A 19,151-nucleotide genomic window follows, 5' to 3' on the forward strand; every position below is an offset into this window, starting at 1 on the left:
AAAAGTGGTAAAAAGAGATGAGTGGCTCATCAGAAAATAGCGTGAGATTGGGAGGGATTGGCTGTAGGTAGAGTGAAATGAAAAGAGCAGAGGAGCTGACGAGGAAGAAATACGAGAAAATGAAAGGGATATAGAAGTGGTGTACTGGTGTCCTGGTAGCAGCAAAGAGAGAGAGAGAGAGACCGGTGGTTAACGCAGGCCTGTAAAGAGCTTAGAGCAGCTGAGACGGATTGAATGGAGAGAACAACCTGGACAGGATTACACTGGGGCAGAAGAGAGAGAGAGGGGGCTGTAGGAGCGCGATGGTATCACAACACATATTTTCTCCTGTCCTCCAGTTAGACATTTCCACTGGTTTACACACTGACCACAAGCTCCACAATCACACTTTAATTAAACCGAGCCCACGGTATAAAGGAATTAATGATCACCAATTGTTACACCAAACACTCTGGAGCTAATCTATGCGTTAGACAATCATTCTCCAGCCATTCGTTTCTTAAATCCACCTTTTAATTAATTAGTCAGTGAGTAATGTTGCCTACTGAGGGATGGAGCTATCTTTAACTGTACTGCTAAAGAACAATCAGAGATTCATGAACACGCTCGCACCTGAAGCTTGTTATAATATTTTTTTTTTAAGCTGAGGTGAGATTCAGCAGAGGCTGACGGGAGATAGCGCCGTCTGAGTGGCAACAGGGAACTCCTACCAGAATAATATAATACAGTTACCTATTAATCTTCATTATCTACTTGCTTACACCCACCTGCCGCATGCATTTGTTTGCATATTGCTTGATATACCCCTTAGCCGGGGTTCCCAATATTTTTTGGCTTGTAGCATTTTAAAGGAATAGTTCAACATTTTGGGATTATATGCTGTCTCTCCAAGAGTGAGATGAGAAGATGGATATCGTGTCTGTGTTTTAAATATGTAGCTGGACTCAGGATGTGGTTAGCTTAGCTTAGCATAAAGACTTGAAGCAGGGGGAAACAGCTAGCCTGGCTCTGTCCAAAGTGAAACACAATGCCTACCAGCACCTCTAAAACTCTTGTTTACACAATGCATCTTGTGTCTTGTACATGTGAAAATGTGTAAAGCTGGAAAGAGTAACATGTTGGAGTTATGTCTCGATGAACCGAAGTTTACCATACCAAAGCGTGGGTTTTCCAGATATGGTCGGTAAACACAGGTCAGGCACAACGGTACCAAACCAGACCACCTAAGTGTCACAACAAGACTTGGGATGCTGTGCACTCAGCCGTTGTTGACCGAGAAAGAAAATAAGCATATTTCCCAAAATGTTGAACAAGTTGTCATTACTCGGAGCATGTGTCTTGGCCTGACTCTTTGATTGAGCTACAAGCGTTGACTTTCCCTGCTCACATTATTTCATTTGAACATTTTAAGAGGCCTGAAGATGAAAAATTATTTAATGTTTTTATAAGAGAAAAGCAAAAAAAGCAAAGTCAGGATAAATAAGCCTATTTTGTGTCTTTCCTATTTTGTTAACCATTTACCTTTGAACTATTATTACATGAATAGGAACATGTAATATATATATCAATAGATCATAGCCTTATCCAGGGCAGTGACTATGAGTATTTTCAATATCGATTAATCTATTGATTGTTTTTTGATTTATCGCTTAATCCCTTAATCTATAAAATGTCAGAAGATACTAAAAGGGTACACATTATAGTCCAAGATAACTTACAAATCTCCTGATCCTGATCACAGGCTGGGAGCCACTGCCATATAGGATCTGATAGATGCATCATATCAGATGCAAAATAAAAAAAAAGACTTGCACATCCGCCGAGACGACACATGAGCCGCTCAGTGAAGTCCTGATGGATGAGCAAATTTCCTTACTAGTTTCTCATGTTGGCTCATTATTCGTTTAAGTCTTCTGACACTGATTTGTTAGAGTTAATCAGCATCTCGTGATAAACATCTCATTAGGTCACAAGCATTCAGTCTGTGTTGCCCATTAAGACAGAGACCATATGCCGAGCTCGCCTTATTCACTCCACTGCCAGATCTCACAACCTGCGTAATTAGTGTTCGATACCAAGGGCTGTTATGATACATGAAGAATCAATCGGCTATCTGGCCACGCTGACAGTCACTTGGCCTGCAGTCTATTGGCTGGAAACCGCTCCAAGGCCAGGGATTGGCTGCCAGTTCGCCAAAGTCAGTCAACCAATGGGAAGGAGCCAAGGGAGCGTAGCAAGGTCAGTTTCTCGGGGTGCCCCTGGAGCAGCAATTTGTTTGCCTCCTCTGTGCGTCTGTGTGTTTGAGAGAAAAAGAGAGGTAAGGCATGATAATAATATGCATCATGCCCTCTGCACACACACTCGCAAAGGTGCATCTTTCCATTCCAGATTGAATTACACAGGGCTGATTGGATTTTTCTCCTCTGCATCAAAGACAAAAACACTCCTCTCTCGGTCTCCACCCCACCCGCCTCTGGGTCCAGCCATCACATCATCGCTTGCTGCTTTTCTTTTCACCATTTGTACCTTTCCTCCTCTAAAACTCTTTTATGCATCGATTACCCTCCTTCTTGTTGCCGTTACTGCGTTGGCAGCTGTGAAGTCGCATGACTGTCATTAGCCTGATAACACGAGCTGTAATTATATGAACACACACTCAGATGCTGCCTTGTGGTTTACATCACAGTAAATGGGCAGAAATGTGATTCTCATCAGCGTCTGTTTGTGTGTGCATTTTCTTGTATCTGTTTGTTAAGGTTTTCGATTTGGGCCTGAAAAGAGACCATTGATTACCGTTTCTGAGTGTACTCTGAGTGCCCCTCTCTCTCCCTCTCGGCTTCACAAAGACATCATGGTCCGCGGGGCGCTCTCTCTCACGCAGCCACATTTTTGAGCCCTTTTGAAAAGTTCCTTAGAAACACCAGAAAAGTTCCAGCCACAGGCGCCACGCCCTCCCACTGGCCCTGCAGAAATAGGCCCATTGAGCCAGGCTATAATCACACACGACACGCACACACACACACACACACACACACACACACACACACACACATATAAATCCGCATTCAGCCTCGCTCCTTCTCCCCTCTCAAGCAGCCACAAAAACGCAGTCATTGACCCACCAGCCAACCAGCAGCATTCATTGCTCACTGCAACATTTCTCCAACCAAACATCAATACACTCACTAACACACACACACACTCATTGGCATTTCCTGAACGCCACGGACAAACCTTCGAACGCACAACATCATATGCACACAAATACACGATGGCGTATTGTGGAGTGTGGGAGCGGCAGTTGTGTCAGAATCTCAAGGCATTTCTGGCAGCAGGACAGTGACACACACACACTCACTCTCACTCAGAGATGCATGTTTCATAAGGTCATATATAATGGAGGATTCCACGCAGAGAGGCCTTGTGTGTGTGTGTGTGTGAGCCAGCCTTGAGATGTGGTTTTTAATCCTGATGGATTGTCAGATTAGTGTAACAGCTGGGTCCTACATACAGATATACATCTGTCTGTCTCTGTATCAGCCCTCCTCCCATCACACTGCTCCTCTATATGGATCTATGCATTAGTGTGTGTGTGTGTGTGTGTGTGTGTGTGTGTGTGGTGGTCTCACAGCTCCAGTCCATTACTCATTTTCAGACCAGCTGATGTGTCACTACACTGTCACGTTACTACTACTGAGTCTGCGGCGAGTTTCACTGTCAGCTGCTCGTTTTGTCAGACACATTAAAGGTTAAACACACTCTGTCACAGAGGACCCGAGTCGCTCCCCCCCATCAGCCGATCATGTTCCAATCAAACACACAAACAAAATATTCAATAATGTTTTAAAATAATTTTTCATGTATCCCACTTATAGTTGCAAACCTTAAGATTTCATTCGGGGTTAATTTTGGCAACACCTGCGGTTACCGTGGTAACAGCAAGTGCAGTTTAATATTACAGCAAACACTCCTGGAGCAGCTACTTTGTCAGAAATATAACAGGAAAGCAGCTGAACCTCAAAAATGGTTCTGATGAACAATGGCCATCTGCCTAACCTTGGTAATAAATACCTTGTGTTTCCTGGGACACCATTGCAATAAAGCCATGTGCTTTGCCAGTTGAACACTTTTAATGTGAAGCAACAGCAGGAGGAAATGTTTGCTTTGCATTAGCGGTAACCTAATACAGCTTTGTTATGTAGGAAAGTGAATAGCGAACAGTGAGGCTCGTATCAATGAAATAAAGGCATGTAACACTGTATTACATGTATGCATTGTTTCCTGAGAACCCCTCCTGCGTAGGTAGGCGGAAATAGTGGACTCCAACAAAAACTGCCACACAGAGAGGTAATTACAGCAAAACAGAACAGAAAAAAAGAATATATTGTTGGCAAGAAGTCAAAATGTCTGCTTGTGAATTACATTAGCAATCAAGTCGCAAGAAAGGATAGACTCTCCACATAATCAATGAAGGGAAACCAGATTCTCTTATATTTTTCAAGTGATTTATTTAAAATGAACAGTGTCTCAAAAAAGACACATCATGACCTGCAGAATCAATTGTATAAAAGATGGGGGGCGGGCAGCCTTCCACCTAATGAGGATTAATCGTTAAGCTAACAATGTAGCAAATGTTATTGCCTTTGTCTGAAATAAAGTAATGCTATGCTCTGTTGAAGGTACACTGAACACTGCCATAAATGGATTTGGGTCTATTGTTCTGTAACAGATATATGAGATAAAAATTGAAAGTCTTTCTCCATGAGAATTGACTTAAATTGCCTTTCAGTTATCCAGATGCACAATGTTTCCCCCACTCTGCACCTGTTCTGTCTCTGCAGCTCTCTGACCAAGCCATTCACTGTACCATATACCATATTTAGCAAAAGCATGACTTTCCATAAGGGCATTCATCACTTAGATCATCTTTGTCCTTATAACTCAGTGAAGAAAGATAATATTAGAAAGATAATATTAGTGCTTGGATGCTTTTCAGCTGTGGTTTGGTGCTGCACTGAGACAACTTTAGGGCCAGAGCGAGCTGGAATAACAAACTAGAGCCAGTGTAATGCCATCCTCCCACAGGTTTTGTACGGGGAATTAATACGGCCAACCTGGCTGCGATTTGGATTGGCCATGGTAGCGCTATCAGGAATTTGATCAGAAGGAAAGCACTAATAATAGTAGAGGGAGAAAAAGTGTTTCACTCATTTCCTGGCAGTTGTACATGAACATGTTTACAGATTTTGCTCGGTGGTTCACGTTTATTGGTCACGGGGAGCACTCGTGTGTGAAAAACTGAGACAAACATGCAGGAAAACATCAGAAATGTGTTTGGCAAGGGAGTAAATCAGCGTTTCTACCTTCCCACTTACAGCATCATGTTCACAAGGATCTTTTTTATGTTAAACAGCAGTTTTAGATTATTACATATTTAAAAATAATAAGTCTTTAATAACTTTATTTTTGTTTTATACCCCAAATTAGTCTGAACACAGACATCAAAAATACTTTTTCTATTTTCTGTGTAGTCTGATTTTATCCAACACACCCAGAACCACTTCCTATATTTTAAACAGCTAATCAGTGTAAAATTGCACAGCGGGTCCCCTTTTGCAAACACAAAGTGATGCCTGCTTATGACCTCCTGCTGCAACCGTTACTGCAAAGAATCTCTTGACACTAAACGATAATTTTACTTTACAATTTGGAGCTATTTTACTTGGCTTACTGCCTAACAAAGAGGCCTGGGGGGCTGAAAATGCTTATTATTTCACAGGAGGAGACATTCCTCACGGACATTAAACCTTTGACAGTAAATGTATGTATTAGCAATATAGTTACAAAATCATCCAGAACTGAATGGTTTTGAGCCACAGGGGGAGGGTTTTTATATGTCACTTATTGTGTGAAAAATATAGTATTCTTTTTATTTAAAGGTACAATCCTAGATTTATTGTACATATTACCTAATAGAGTTTCAAATACAGAGCTGTATAGATCCTTTAGTATCAAATTGTATGTTTATACTAAGTCTGAACAGATATAGATTTTAACTATACTTTTGTTCATTCTTCTCTAATACAGCTGCACAGTGCAAGCAGCATCAACCAACAACAACAACAGTTAAAATGAACCTGCAAAATAAAACCGCAAAACAAGCAGAACAACTGACAATGATGTGCAAGTTTGCTTGAGTGAGAAGAGGAGGCCCTTTTATGTGTCTGTGCCCAGGGGCCCGTTGGCTTGTTATGTGTCCATGATTAAGGGAGTATATTTTAGGATTTTAAATCACCTCAGTAGGTTGAAACAGAATTTCTTTGACCCCCTTGGCTGTAGCGTGCAGGTGTTAGCTGTTTTAAGGTTAGTTCACCTGACGTCATTGCTACAAGATACTGTCTTGACACCCGACCCTCTCCTTGTGTGTGTGTGTGTGTGTGTGTGTGTGTGTTATAAGGTGTCAGCAAGTGTGTGCAGAGGCTTTCTGTGCTAATCTCTGCTGAAGGTGGCATTTGTCTTAACCAGGCCGTCACCTGGTAACCTACTGTCTCACACACACACACACTGCCCTCTATCTCATTCACATCTCCTTGTCTAACTGTAAGTGTGTTAGCGTTCAGGTTGGCTGCCATCCAACCTGCCCAGCTGGTAAGAGAGGAAGAGCAGGGTGGGGAGTGAGACGAGGCAGAAAAGCAAAAGATGGAGGGAGATTAGAGGTCACTACTGACAGGGTCAAAGAATCGCTCCGGAAAGAAATATGGGTGTGGAACAATACAAACAGTAAAAAGGCTGCAGTTTTTCAGTCGGAGGGCATGTGTCCAACCGGTCAGACTCTTTCCAGCTAGAGAGTTATCAACGATCCACTTCTGTCAGCAAGCAGCAAGGCTTAAACTGTCCAACTCATATCAGTGTAGGTCAGACTGCTCCAGACACAGAACCGGCCGTGAATCAGCAGCAGCCTTACGAAGCGTGGGCACTCACACACTGACAGTGAATTAAACTGCAGGGAGGTTAGAAATGTGGCCCATAAAGTTCACTTTGCCTCATTTTGGGGGCTGATCTAGGTCTCAAATTCCTGCCCGATGATTATTACTGTCGTGCTGTGTTCAAGTGCCTGGTGACGCAGCACGTCAGCTCACTCAGGACACCCACCTTGAAGTTTGAGCCATTCATTTCAGCAATAATACATATTTAGTTTGGTGATGTGGCTCTGCTCATGTGAGGCTTTGGTACAAATGTGGGCAAGTGTGACACAGACTGTCTTTGAGCTAGAATAGGCCAGAATTACACACGTGTAGAAACTGTAACACACGTAGATAGTGCTTTATTTTGAGGGGTTAAAAACCAAAAAAGTTGGGACGACTGTTCTCGTTAGCAAAACATACTTATCCATGACTTGGACTGTGGCATGTGGAGGTTTAGACTATAATGGGCCTTTTTTGCCTTCATTTGGTAACTTTTGTGGAGATGAAATTTAGGATACAATGCCTCTATTTCATGCTTGCATTTGAGTAAATATTCATCCCAAGATGAAGAGTGTGGTGTGAAAAATGGTCATGAAAAAAGAAAACAATGGACATGACCTCTGTGTCTTTTTCATTGTACTTGCGTTCACTCTTCCCCTCCAGCACTGTGGATGCAGTAAATGGAGGGACAGCTAGAGGAGTGGGACTCACAGATGGTGCCAGAAAGAAGAGGGAGTATTCAAATTATTCTTCACAGTTCTCTGAGATGCTGCAGCCTGTCGAGAACATTCGCTGTGATAAAATCTCACATATTAAAAAGCACAATTAACGATTATTTCTCCAAAGCAGAGCGGGGTTGCATCTACTGTATGGGGAGCTTTAAATGCTTGCTTGTGTGCATGTACGCGCGTGTGTGTGTGCCAGGCATTGTGCAGCAGCAGCGGCAGCCTCTCGGGTTACCAAGGAATGCATTTGAAGTCAATCACAATGAAGCTTTCTATCTGCCCAGCTAGCCTGAAGGGGAACTGAACTTAACTGGACCAGCCAGAAAATCAACCCCCCCAAAAAATCTTCTTGAGGTCACACACATCTGCCAGCTAATCTTCCACTGTGTGTGTTTGTGTGAGTGAATCCTGGTGTGGTGAATTAGTGTGTCTAACTATCGTTATCTGACTTCCTGCATCATAGTGTTTGCCTATTTTTACTACAGACACAACACAGACACACACAAGCACCATGGTCAATTTCTCTCCCACACGTAATTGGTAACAGTCATATAACCTTCACACACACACACACACACACACACCCCTTCCCATTGTCCAGTTGCTGCAGTGTTGCCACTTTTATGTCACACATTTATAATATTGCATTTTTTTCATTAAACTAAATTAAAATCTGGAAAAGAATCAGCTCCTGTGGAATATTAATATGTCTGAAACCACAGCATTGTCAGCTCAGGTTTAAAAATCCACGCTCTGTAGCTGGAAAACGAGCTGACACACTTACACACATACACACACACACTCAGAGCGGCTGCAGTGTATAGGATCAAATGTAAAGAATGAAGCCCGATGTCAGCTTTAGATCAGGTTTCTACCTGAGTCACTGCAAATGTTGCAACACTCCTCAGAGGACGCACCTGCGTTCACTTTGTCAGGACATGACATAACCCCAACAAACACAGATTCTTTGTCTGCTTCTGTTTTTCTATCCTTTGGTTTTATGTTTTCTTCTCTTTTTACACAAGTATACATAATTATATATTCCACACTCCCAGATTGTTTTAAAATGACTCCAACTGGCACTGCATGTCTTACAATGGCAGTGCTTCATACGTTGCCAAAAACCAGGATTGCGTTCACTCCACAGATCCAGCGGAACATGGCTGTCATCTTACAGTTTCCTTTTATAACGAATGAGAACAAAATGCAGTGGTGGAGGGAAATTGAGGGCAACATACAGATGATTTTGGCCCTGGGTTATGCGTGCGGTGGAGGAGAGCTCAATGCGTCTCGTTGTGGTTAGTTAGCTATGTGGTGCAGGCAGAAAGCACAGCTGTTTATAGCTCCTGAAACAAAGGCAAAATGCAGAGCTGGCCCTATTCGACTCCCCCAAAATCACGTAAAACACCCCCCCCCACACACAGAAATGAGTCTGAGGGGCATTTGTGTGTGCATGTGCACACACACCACAAACAAAACCTGTGATTATACCCATTCAGACACACACACACACACGCTGTAATTACACATAGTGACGCACTACTGCCCGCCATACCATGAATTCACACTTATAATATCGGCTCGTAAATGAAACATGTCGAGACACAGAGGGTAGATATTACTCTTAAAGGTTAGGATGTCATTTAAACACACAGAGCACATGCCAGTTCCAAAAATGAAAATGGGCAAACAGCAGACTCGTCTTCTGCAGCTACAGTATGTCCTGGAGGTTGTTGTGTGTATAGGGGACTTGTAAAAGGGGCCCCTGGGGTGGGCTTTGGTGCCGCCTTTGGGGCGGGGTGTGTTTATTTAAGTATGTGTGTGTTTTCTGGAGTCACGCTGAATTTAGGGGGTTAGCCTAAAGATAAGAAATGGAGTTTAAGATGAAAGGAAAATAGGGCGAGGACGGGGATACACTGGCACAGAGTATGTAGATCCAGAGGGGGGAGGCGAAGGGAGGCAGAGGGGGAGGGACAGATAGAGGGGGGAGCTGGAGGAGTAGCCTGTTTTGATGTTGGTTTTTAGGGTTGTTTATTTGGCGTTACATAACACCTTTGCTTATGTAGCTCTTAAAAGTGTGTGTGTGTGTCTGGTAGCTTCTCACTGGGAGACAGGAATTTTTGTGAAAAGCAAAGGTTGCCCATAGCAACGGCCTTCATTGTAAAACTGATCCACACACACACACACGCACGCTCACACACACATTCACACTGAGACGTCTTTTCAGTACTTTTCGGCACTTTCAGTGTTTGAGATCACCAGGCCTTCATACACACATTTACTGTCGAAGCATGAAGCACACACACTCTTGTCCTTCCACTTTGTGAAGCCCATATCCTCGGTATGTCAAGGCTCCAAACAACTTCAAGTCAATTTCATTTTCAGGATGTACATATAGCGTTTCAACTCCACCTCATGCTGAGATGTGATGGACTGGGATGATCGGGTTTCTAGATTCCATTATGCTTTTATTGGCTTTTAAAGGCATCAGGTTTCCTCTGTCTGGAGCCGGAGAGGAGCTTTTGCTTCTGTGTGTGTGTGTGTGTGTGTGTATACAATTAGTATCACAGAGGCTAGCAAAGACATAGCTCTATAGGGCCTCAGGATGGGCTTAAGATTGCTGAGGAGATAAGTTTGTTTTGGTCACATTTTCAGCAGTAGACTGACTGTTTTCCAGTACCTGGAGCAAAGCTATGCCCTGTGTTCTTGGCATCACAACAGTGTACTATTTAATGTATACTGAGCTGAATCTAGGTACAAAATGCAGTGATGGAAGAGTATTCATCTCTTTTACTTAAATAGAAGTAGTAATAATGCACTGTAAAACATATTACAAAGTTCTGCAAGTAGAAGTACAGAAGTATTATCAGTCGCTCTATTTTATTGTTATATTAACAACAGACTACTTTTAGTAAAAGAGGTCACTTGTAGTGATGAACCCACAAAAACCTTTAAGTTCCCCTGGTACATAGTGGAGATCAAGATTTAACAGCTAAAGAGCCAAATATTTCCCTCAGGTGTTGGTGGTGACCAAAAATGAATACTAATATCAACTTTACAAAGTGATATGAAATATCAGTCATGATATAAAATATCAGTCTTGTGTTTCTATATTTGCTCCGAAAAGGGAGTTTTTTCCTTGCCTGAGTCAAGTGCTTGCTCATGGTGGGAATTGTTGGGTCTCTGTAAATAATATTACAAAGACTATGGTCTAGACTTGCTCAATATGAATAGTGCAGTGAGACAACTTTATGACAACTGTTATGAATTGGCGCTTTATAAATAAAATTTAATTGAATAGTTTACAGCTACTTCCCCAAGTCCCCAAGTGGCCAAACCAACAAGTCACACAGCTTCAAAGAATCAAAATTAAAGTACTTGCAGAAAGGCCCATTTCAAAGTATTGTAATATTATATGTTATAATACTGAGTTACTGATGCTATAAGGTGTAAAAAACATTTTATTGTCAAAACTGTTAGAGGTGGAGATAATTGTAATGGTAGTTCAATCTATAACAATGCTTAATATTTAGAATTTTCTGCAAGTCAAATCTTAATCTGCAAACTAACCTGAAACTATAGCTCTCAGATAAATGTACTTCAATAGAATTACGGTAAAATAAATGGAAATGAGCAAATAAAGTGCAGGTACCACAAAATTGTAGTACAGTACACTAAATGTACCTAATTACATTCTACCAATGACAAAACAGCAGTAGAAGGAACATTTAACATATTAGTAGAAATCAATAGAGAGACAGTATATTTCAAAATGAGCGCACAGTGTGTTGTATTTGTATGTGAACGTATTTTAAAAGACCAAAATAGGTTGTTATTTGGATACATCTACATGAAATACCTGTAAATACTTGAAATGAATGCAGTCTATAGTACAGTCTTGAAACACAGTGTGGTATGTCTTGTAGTTTAAAATGTGTCAATGCACTGCAGTATGGGCGGTGTCTCTTCAGTGCATGCATCTGATGGCAGTATTAGTTGACCCTGTGAGATGGGTGAGCGCTTAAGTATGTGTTCAAACATCGCAGGGATGTGGGATCGAGATCAAGAGAAAGAGAGAGAGAGAGATGAATGAAGAGAGAGGAGAGATCAGCCTCAAAGTGACCGAAGCCCGAGGTCACTCACTTCAGAGGTTGATCCCCCGAATGATCCACAATTAATCTCTCTTACCTGACCCTGACAGAGGTCGGCAGGCAAACTTATGTTTTCCCCTCACAGCCATACATGAAATAGGCCTGGATTAAGGTACAGCGCTGAGCAGGGCGGATGCTGTAAAATGATCAATGACAGACAGGCAGAGAACTTTCAGAGTGCACCTGTAAAACTGTACAGCAGAAGTTATTCAGAAGAAATGGTGATTTTGTCGTAGATTTTAAATTGATAGGTAGATTATTATGAGTAAATGTTATAAAGCTAACTTCTTCCGGGGACATTTTTGGTTTGTTGGTCAGTATGTCATTAAAAAATATAATGTTATTATATATTAAATAAAAAAGGGAGACAATTCTGATTTTATAATCTGTCTAATATAACTCTGAATGAAATCAAGTCATTTTGAAGCAGAAACTACCTTTTAGTCAGTAAGTAGAGGCTGCAATCACTTCCTGGCAAGTAGAATATTGCATTTTATGTGTTGTTTTGGCCATTTAAAGGCATATTAAGAGGTAAAAAAGTACTAGTTGAGTCTGTCAAATATAACTTCTGAATGAAATCAATTTTAATTAATTATAGGCTACATTCTGTTTCCGGATAAAGATTTTAGATAAAGACATACATTTGCTATTACCAAGGACATAAAGTGATGTTTATTTGCATGTTATGTCTGTTTAAAGAGACTGGGCGATACAGCTTTAACATGCTGTGCGCGCTGATGACAATCAGTTTTCGGCGGTCTATCACTTTTCGGCACGACACCTGTATGCTCTGCTGTCCAGTCTTGCTGGACACGTAAAATCTGATTTCAGGTCTGTCGACACCTTATACAGTCTATGATAAACACACAGTTAAAAACGGAGACATTTCCGGGGACAGCTCCAGACGGAAAACGGGGACGTCTGGTCAGCCTATGCCGGACAAAACAACGTTACCTTGTACATTAATAAATGGTGATGGCATTTTTAGCCACGCTAGCTCCAACTATTGGATGCTATGAAATTTGGATTATAACTTCCTGTTTATAAATCCCTGCTAAACTAATGACATTCCCGTCAGCCTTTGTGTTAGTGCTAATTAGCAAATATTAGCATGCTAACATGCTAAACTAAGATATCAAACATGGTAAACATTAAACCTGCTCAACATCTGCATGTTAGCACTGTCATTGTGAGTATGTTTGCATGCTACAGTTAGTATTTAGCTCAAAGAACTGCCTCACAGAGCTGATGGCTGTACACTGTCTAGTCTTGTTTATTATTCTCTGACATTTTAAAGATATAAGATAAAAACAATTTAGTGCTGAAACAATTAGTTGACTGAGTAGCTCATTAACTGTTTATGAAGGAAATACGCCCACCATTCTCACATTCGAAGTTTCTTTTTTTTCTGTTTCATATAATTGGAAACTGAAAATCTTCGGCTTTTAAACTGTTAAATTGGCAAAATAAGACGTTAGAAGTTTTTACCTTTGGCTTTGGGAATTTTATCATCTAACATCTATCTATAATTCAAAAAGAAAACAGTTTACACATGAATTGGCGATGGAAGAATTGTGAGTAGCAGCTTAGGTTCAAAAGTTAACTGCTTCTTTATACTCTGCTACTTTACAGGCTAAGCATCACTTGTAACTCGCACGTAGGCAGAGACTGGATGGAACCTCTCTCTTCTTAAAGGCTTTGATGTTCCTCTGCCAAAATCCCAGCTTTAGATCAACTCATTAACTATGCTCTTCCATAGAGCCACAGACGGACAGATGTTACCCTGTCCACCATAATGCTGCCTGCACCTCCTCTTGGACAGTTGTGTGCGTGTCTGACAAACAGGTCATTCATGACGAATAACTCTAATCATCATTTCATTTGTAACCCCCCCCCCCCCGTGTCTCTCACAGGGACAGACTTGGTCGCCGTCTATCGATGATGACGGCTCGACGAGAGATGAGTTCTACGATGATGAGGACCTCTACTCGGGCTCGGGCTCTGGCTGTAAGTCTGTGTATCAGTGTGCGTGTGTGTGTGTGTGTGTGTGTGTGTGTGAGGTTACACACTCACGCCCTGGTGCTTTCAAACTCGACAGCTGCTGGGTTTCAATCTGCTGACCCTGAAGACCCGACCCCCCTCCGTGTCCTGGAGTTATTGTCGCTCGGTTCACCAGACTCAGATGCACCAAGGCCACACAGTCACAAAATGCAAACACCGTTTGGCTTGAAAGACAGGTTTTGATACAGATTTATTGAAAACACCTTTCAACACAGACGCAACCTTGAAAACCATCAGCAACCTGGGCTTGATTCCCCCAGATCTGATTTACTCTAATCAGATTACAGTCCACACAGTTTAGGCGATCACACGCATACCAGCAGCCATGTGCACCTATCAGCGAGCGCATGTCTGCGTTTGACTGAGCTGGCTGTCTGCATGTGTAGGAATTACCTACTTAACGTAAATCACACTGGTGTAATTCAGGCTGATTTTCTGATCTGGCTGTTGAAGCCTGAGCATGCCTCTCGTTATTAAGCATGACTCATTGAGGGCTGCCCTCGGTTCAGGCAATGCGCTAGTGGCGAGCACGCTCAAAATAAATTACAATTCAGAGCAGGACAGTGCAGCAGAGGCACCCCCTGTGGTTGAAAGAGCAGCCCGGCAAATTACTTTATCTCAAACCGTGATACAGAGCCGTCTGATTCCAAAGGTAAAGCTCATTTTCAACAGACTGACGGGCATTTTGCGTCGCTGCTGCTTTCAAAATGCGGCATTTTGAGGCGTCTGATAAATTTAACAGAAGCTGCATTGTTCGAGTCCATATTTCGATATCCTCTCCAGCTCCTCTGTCAGCCTCCATGTCTTTGTGCCTGTAAATTCAATTTGTTTCTCTTTCAACCCAGGGAGCCTCAGTGCTATAACAAAATGAAAGGTGGTATAATACTATTATGAGATTTAAGAAGAAAATGAATCAGTCAGCACCGCCATGTCCTCTCCTTTCTTCTCTTCTCTTCACTCCCCTTCTCTCCTCTCCTATTCTCTCTAAGACTATGCCGTTTACATGCATCCACCTCAAGCTTTTTCAGCTAATTTTTCATAAAAGTCTCCATCCACTCTTAAAGTCCAAAACAAAAGGAAACAAACCTCAGAGTGGGACAGACAGCCTGGTCTCAGTTGGATGAACCTCCGTTCTGCCACCTCCTGCTGTCCACACAGCTGAACTCACAGTTTACCATGGTTGTTCTCATTTACATATTTTCCAGTTTCTGTTGTCAGACAGCTAAACAAGCAGAAAATGGGAATTTGATTGCGGCTCTGATTGCTGCGCTGAGTCATCAATAAAATCACTACTTTATGATCCTAAAGTCATTTGACAAAACAAACATAGCTGTACTGTATGATTGGTTATATTGACATTTAAAATAAGCACGGAGAGGGGACTCAAAGTTGTTCCCTTAAAGGAGCATTCCACTGGCTTTCAACATCTTACACATAAAGATCAGTCATGGGAGGTCTCAGCCTATGTTTTATATGTACAGTTTATATATAATATCAGTGGATCTGTAGGAGCTGTGACAAGTAAAAAAAAAATCACCCTGATGATGTCATAGTGATTAGAGCCCGACCGATCCTTCAATCATATAATGAGTGTTGCAAATTTGCCCACCAGCGGGCGCTCTGCAGATCCCCTGTTCAAATCCTGTCACATCCACCACAAAGCAATCAGCTTACAGGAGTCTACTGGAGCATGCAGAAAAAATAGAGAGAGGAACTGTGTTCCTTGTGAGATGGTAATTTTTCACGTGAAATGCATGACTTAAATAATAATAAAAACAGTCCTCATCACTTCTCCTCTCCTGAAAACATTCATGACCATACTTGCTAACCGGGCGGGCTGGAAGACATTTTCGCTCAGGGGTGCTGTACAGTAGAAATGCGTGCATGACAGACTGTGTGGGCACGCACTTGCACACTTTCCTTCAACACAGAGTGGTCGTATGAGGTCACTGAGGTCTGGACTGATATACAGTATGTATGTATGTATGTATGAATGAAATCATTTGAATAAAAAACATTGATAACATGATCAACTTAAATGTGCAGCTGATTATACCTACCAGTCTCTACCATCATTTCATGTAGCTGACACTTTTATCCAAAGCGACTTACAATTGCTATACACATCAGAGGTTGCACGCTTCTGGAGCATCTAGGGGTTAAGTGTCTTGCTCAGGGACACAATGGTAGATGGGTCACAGTGGGGAATTGAACCCAGGTCTCTCACACCAAAGGCATGTCTTATCCACCCCTTCAACTTGAAAAACTGTTCCACACTTGGGGAAACACAACAAGCACATCAAAATGTTGTGCGTGCAGAGAGCACTGCTGTTTGCAGGCAGAGCTTTGGACGATACATTTTGTAACTTTCGTGGAGGGTGAAATAGGGTAAAGCAAAGACGCTGTGCGCATTTACGCACGAGGCACAGCAGCATAACTTCATATTTAAATCTCATGACACGCCGACAGGATCGGTTAGAATCTAACGTTAATTAATGTTCTGTTTTCTTCTCCACATCCAAAAGGTCTCACACACATTCCAGGTTTATACAGTGAAACTGTTTGGAGTAAAGCAGCCGTCCTTCTGATCAATCCTCCATTAGTGCGTCTAAATTATTTTAGAAGCTAAAAGCAGAATTCTGTTTCCTCTGCAGACTTTCCTCTGTCTGTCCTGTCAAGTTTATAACTACAGTTTTTAGTTTTGCTGCATAAATGTCCCACGGTATTTGCTGTGACATTAATGCACCGATGGAAACATTTAAAATGACTGACAGCAGACTCTCAAATCTTTAAAGTAAACCGTTGAAGAAAACACTAAACAATAAAAAAATCACATGGAAAGTTAAAAGGATCGGTAGAGGTGGGGTAAATCTGAGAAAATAATTAGTTGGGTAGGGGACTGGTGGATGATTTGTGCGCACATGATTATTCACTCATTGTGACAAAACAGTGCAAACAGCTGCTGACGTCAAATTATTAGGCTGTAAAATCAACCAGAACATCCTCTGAATTCAGCACTAACCTGCTGTATTTTATGTTGCCGTTTAGTAACAATAGTGCCCATTATGTAGTCTGCACATGCCATTCGCACACTGTGTTCCTCCCTGTCAATAAGGGGTATTGCAGTACCCTCTGCACCCCCTTCCCGCACGCATGTTGCTAAACCTCCCGTTTTTCACTTCCCTCTCATTGTTTCCTCCTGGGTCACACCAGTATGTTTAATGTTACAGTAGTTGAGTGGTGGAAGCTATGCTGTTGACAAATGTGACTGTAGATTTTTTCTGAAACAGTGTGGCAGTTCTAGCGAAAGGTCCTATAATTTCTTCGTAGTTCATCACTTCTAACTAACGCTGCACATTGCTAAATTAGATTAGCCACAAAGCTAGCTAATGCCATGTAAATGCTCCGTACTTGTATAGCGCCTTTCTAGTCTTTTCGACCACTCAAAGCGCTTTTACACTACATCTGCATTCACCAGTCATACACATTCATACACTGAGCCTAAGTGCTCAAACGGAAACTAACATTCACACTCACTCATACACTGGCGGAACAGCGGTCTCTCACACCAAAGGCATGTCTTATCCACCCCTTCAACTTGAAAAACTGTTCCACACTTGGGGAAACACAACAAGCACATCAAAACTTGTCTTGCCCAAGGACACTTCGACATGCAACCAGGGGGAGCCGGGGTTTGAACCGCCGACGTTCCGATTAACGGCCAACTCGCTCTATCTCCTGAGCCACAGCCGCCGCCATGGTGGCTTCACCTGTGGCTTTTTTGTTTTTTAACATAATCCATTCAGGAAAAGGTATTGAAGCCCACATACAGAACAGCTTTCAATATTGGCCTGCTCTAAGTGTAGTTTATACAGGTATCCAAATCATTTTCAAAATCTAAAAATCGGCATACTTTAATATCGCCATCGGCCCCCAAAAAAACATATCGGTCGGGCTCTAATAGTGATGTCATCAGTGTTACCTGGGCTGGGACTTAAATACCTCAATAATAACAGAAATCCTGTGTTACAAATAAGGGCGTGGAGTTTGAAAGATGTGGGTGTTTACCAGTCAAGGAGACTCTTGCGTAAAAAGGTGATATTGGTTGCAGTCCAAAAAATTTAGGTTCCAGCCTTTTGGGAGCTTGAGTCACACTAGGGACGAAAAGTCAGGATATATTGGCCTTTGCCTCACAGATTTTGACCAGTCTTTTTTATATCTGCTGATTGTAAGTCCCCCATCCTTATGGAAGAACAATACTAAAATGCTTGACTACACCTTTAACCTGACTGCCACACAGCCCTCCACCAGGCTTACATCATCGAACTCAGTCTTCCCTCATCCACTGTAAGCCATGAGGCAGGTGTTTTTATTCTTCAACTATAGAGAGCTTTTTTAACAAGCTCCATTTTTGGATGAGAAAAATCCCGGCTTATTGTAGATAGAAGTCCAAACCAGAGTGAAGAGGAAGCGTTTCAAAATTAAGCCGGCTTAGGGCCATCATGGAAGGCTAGCAGTATATGTGGCATTATGCTGTTTAACTGCAACATACCTGGTTTGAATCCAGCAGGGCACCTTGTTTCACATCTCTCTGTCTGATTTTCAACTGTATCCTGTCAAAGACAAAAATGCTAAAAACTTCCCATTTACTATATAGTGGACTATATTTACTATATCCACACAGTGAAATGTATGCATGTGTCCTCAAAAGACCCTCATTGAAATAAATAGTGTTCATATACACTGCTGTGTACAGCGACAGTGAGTGTTTATTAAGGAGACGTGAAAAAGGAACAAGTGGTTTTACTGTTTGTGCGGGGATGTGAGTGTGTGAGCTGTGAGATGAACAGGATGTGTGACTGAGTGAGATGTGTAAAAGGTTACATTTTTTTGCCTCCTCTGCTTATTGTTGTTTAATTAATTTCTTAATTCGAAATTCTCCTCTCCAGTTCCTGATATCAGTATGAGGCCAACATCGGTGGGTGTGTCCTTCACCACGGAAGAGCCCCTCCTCCTTTCCACCACCCAGGCCACCGGGCCCGCCCCTTCCGCCTCACCTGCAGCTGAGCCGAGCCCCAACCCAGAGGAAACTACCACCACCCTGCTGACCACCGAGGCCGATGGCGAGAGCGGTGTGTTCTCGGTAGGAGAGAGAGAGGAGAATGAGATGGAGGTAGAGAGAGAGAGAGAGAAAGAGCAAGAGAGGCAGAGGGAACTGGAGAAGGAGAGAGAGAGGGAGAGACAGTTGG

General features: G+C 42.2%; 1 protein-coding gene across 1 annotated transcript in view; it reads left to right on the forward strand.

Annotated features, from left to right (window-relative positions):
• Positions 1 to 19,151, forward strand: part of sdc3 (syndecan 3) — a 41,745-nt gene that overhangs the window by 14,367 nt on the left and 8,227 nt on the right. Inside the window, exons 2-3 of the mRNA XM_046058956.1 lie at positions 13,755 to 13,848; positions 18,852 to 19,107. Of these exons, the coding sequence (XP_045914912.1) occupies positions 13,755 to 13,848; positions 18,852 to 19,107 (350 nt within the window). The remainder of the gene's footprint in view (positions 1 to 13,754; positions 13,849 to 18,851; positions 19,108 to 19,151) is intronic.

The sequence above is a fragment of the Micropterus dolomieu genome, linkage group LG09 (genome assembly GCF_021292245.1).
Source record: "Micropterus dolomieu isolate WLL.071019.BEF.003 ecotype Adirondacks linkage group LG09, ASM2129224v1, whole genome shotgun sequence".
Classification (NCBI taxonomy): domain Eukaryota; kingdom Metazoa; phylum Chordata; class Actinopteri; order Centrarchiformes; family Centrarchidae; genus Micropterus; species Micropterus dolomieu.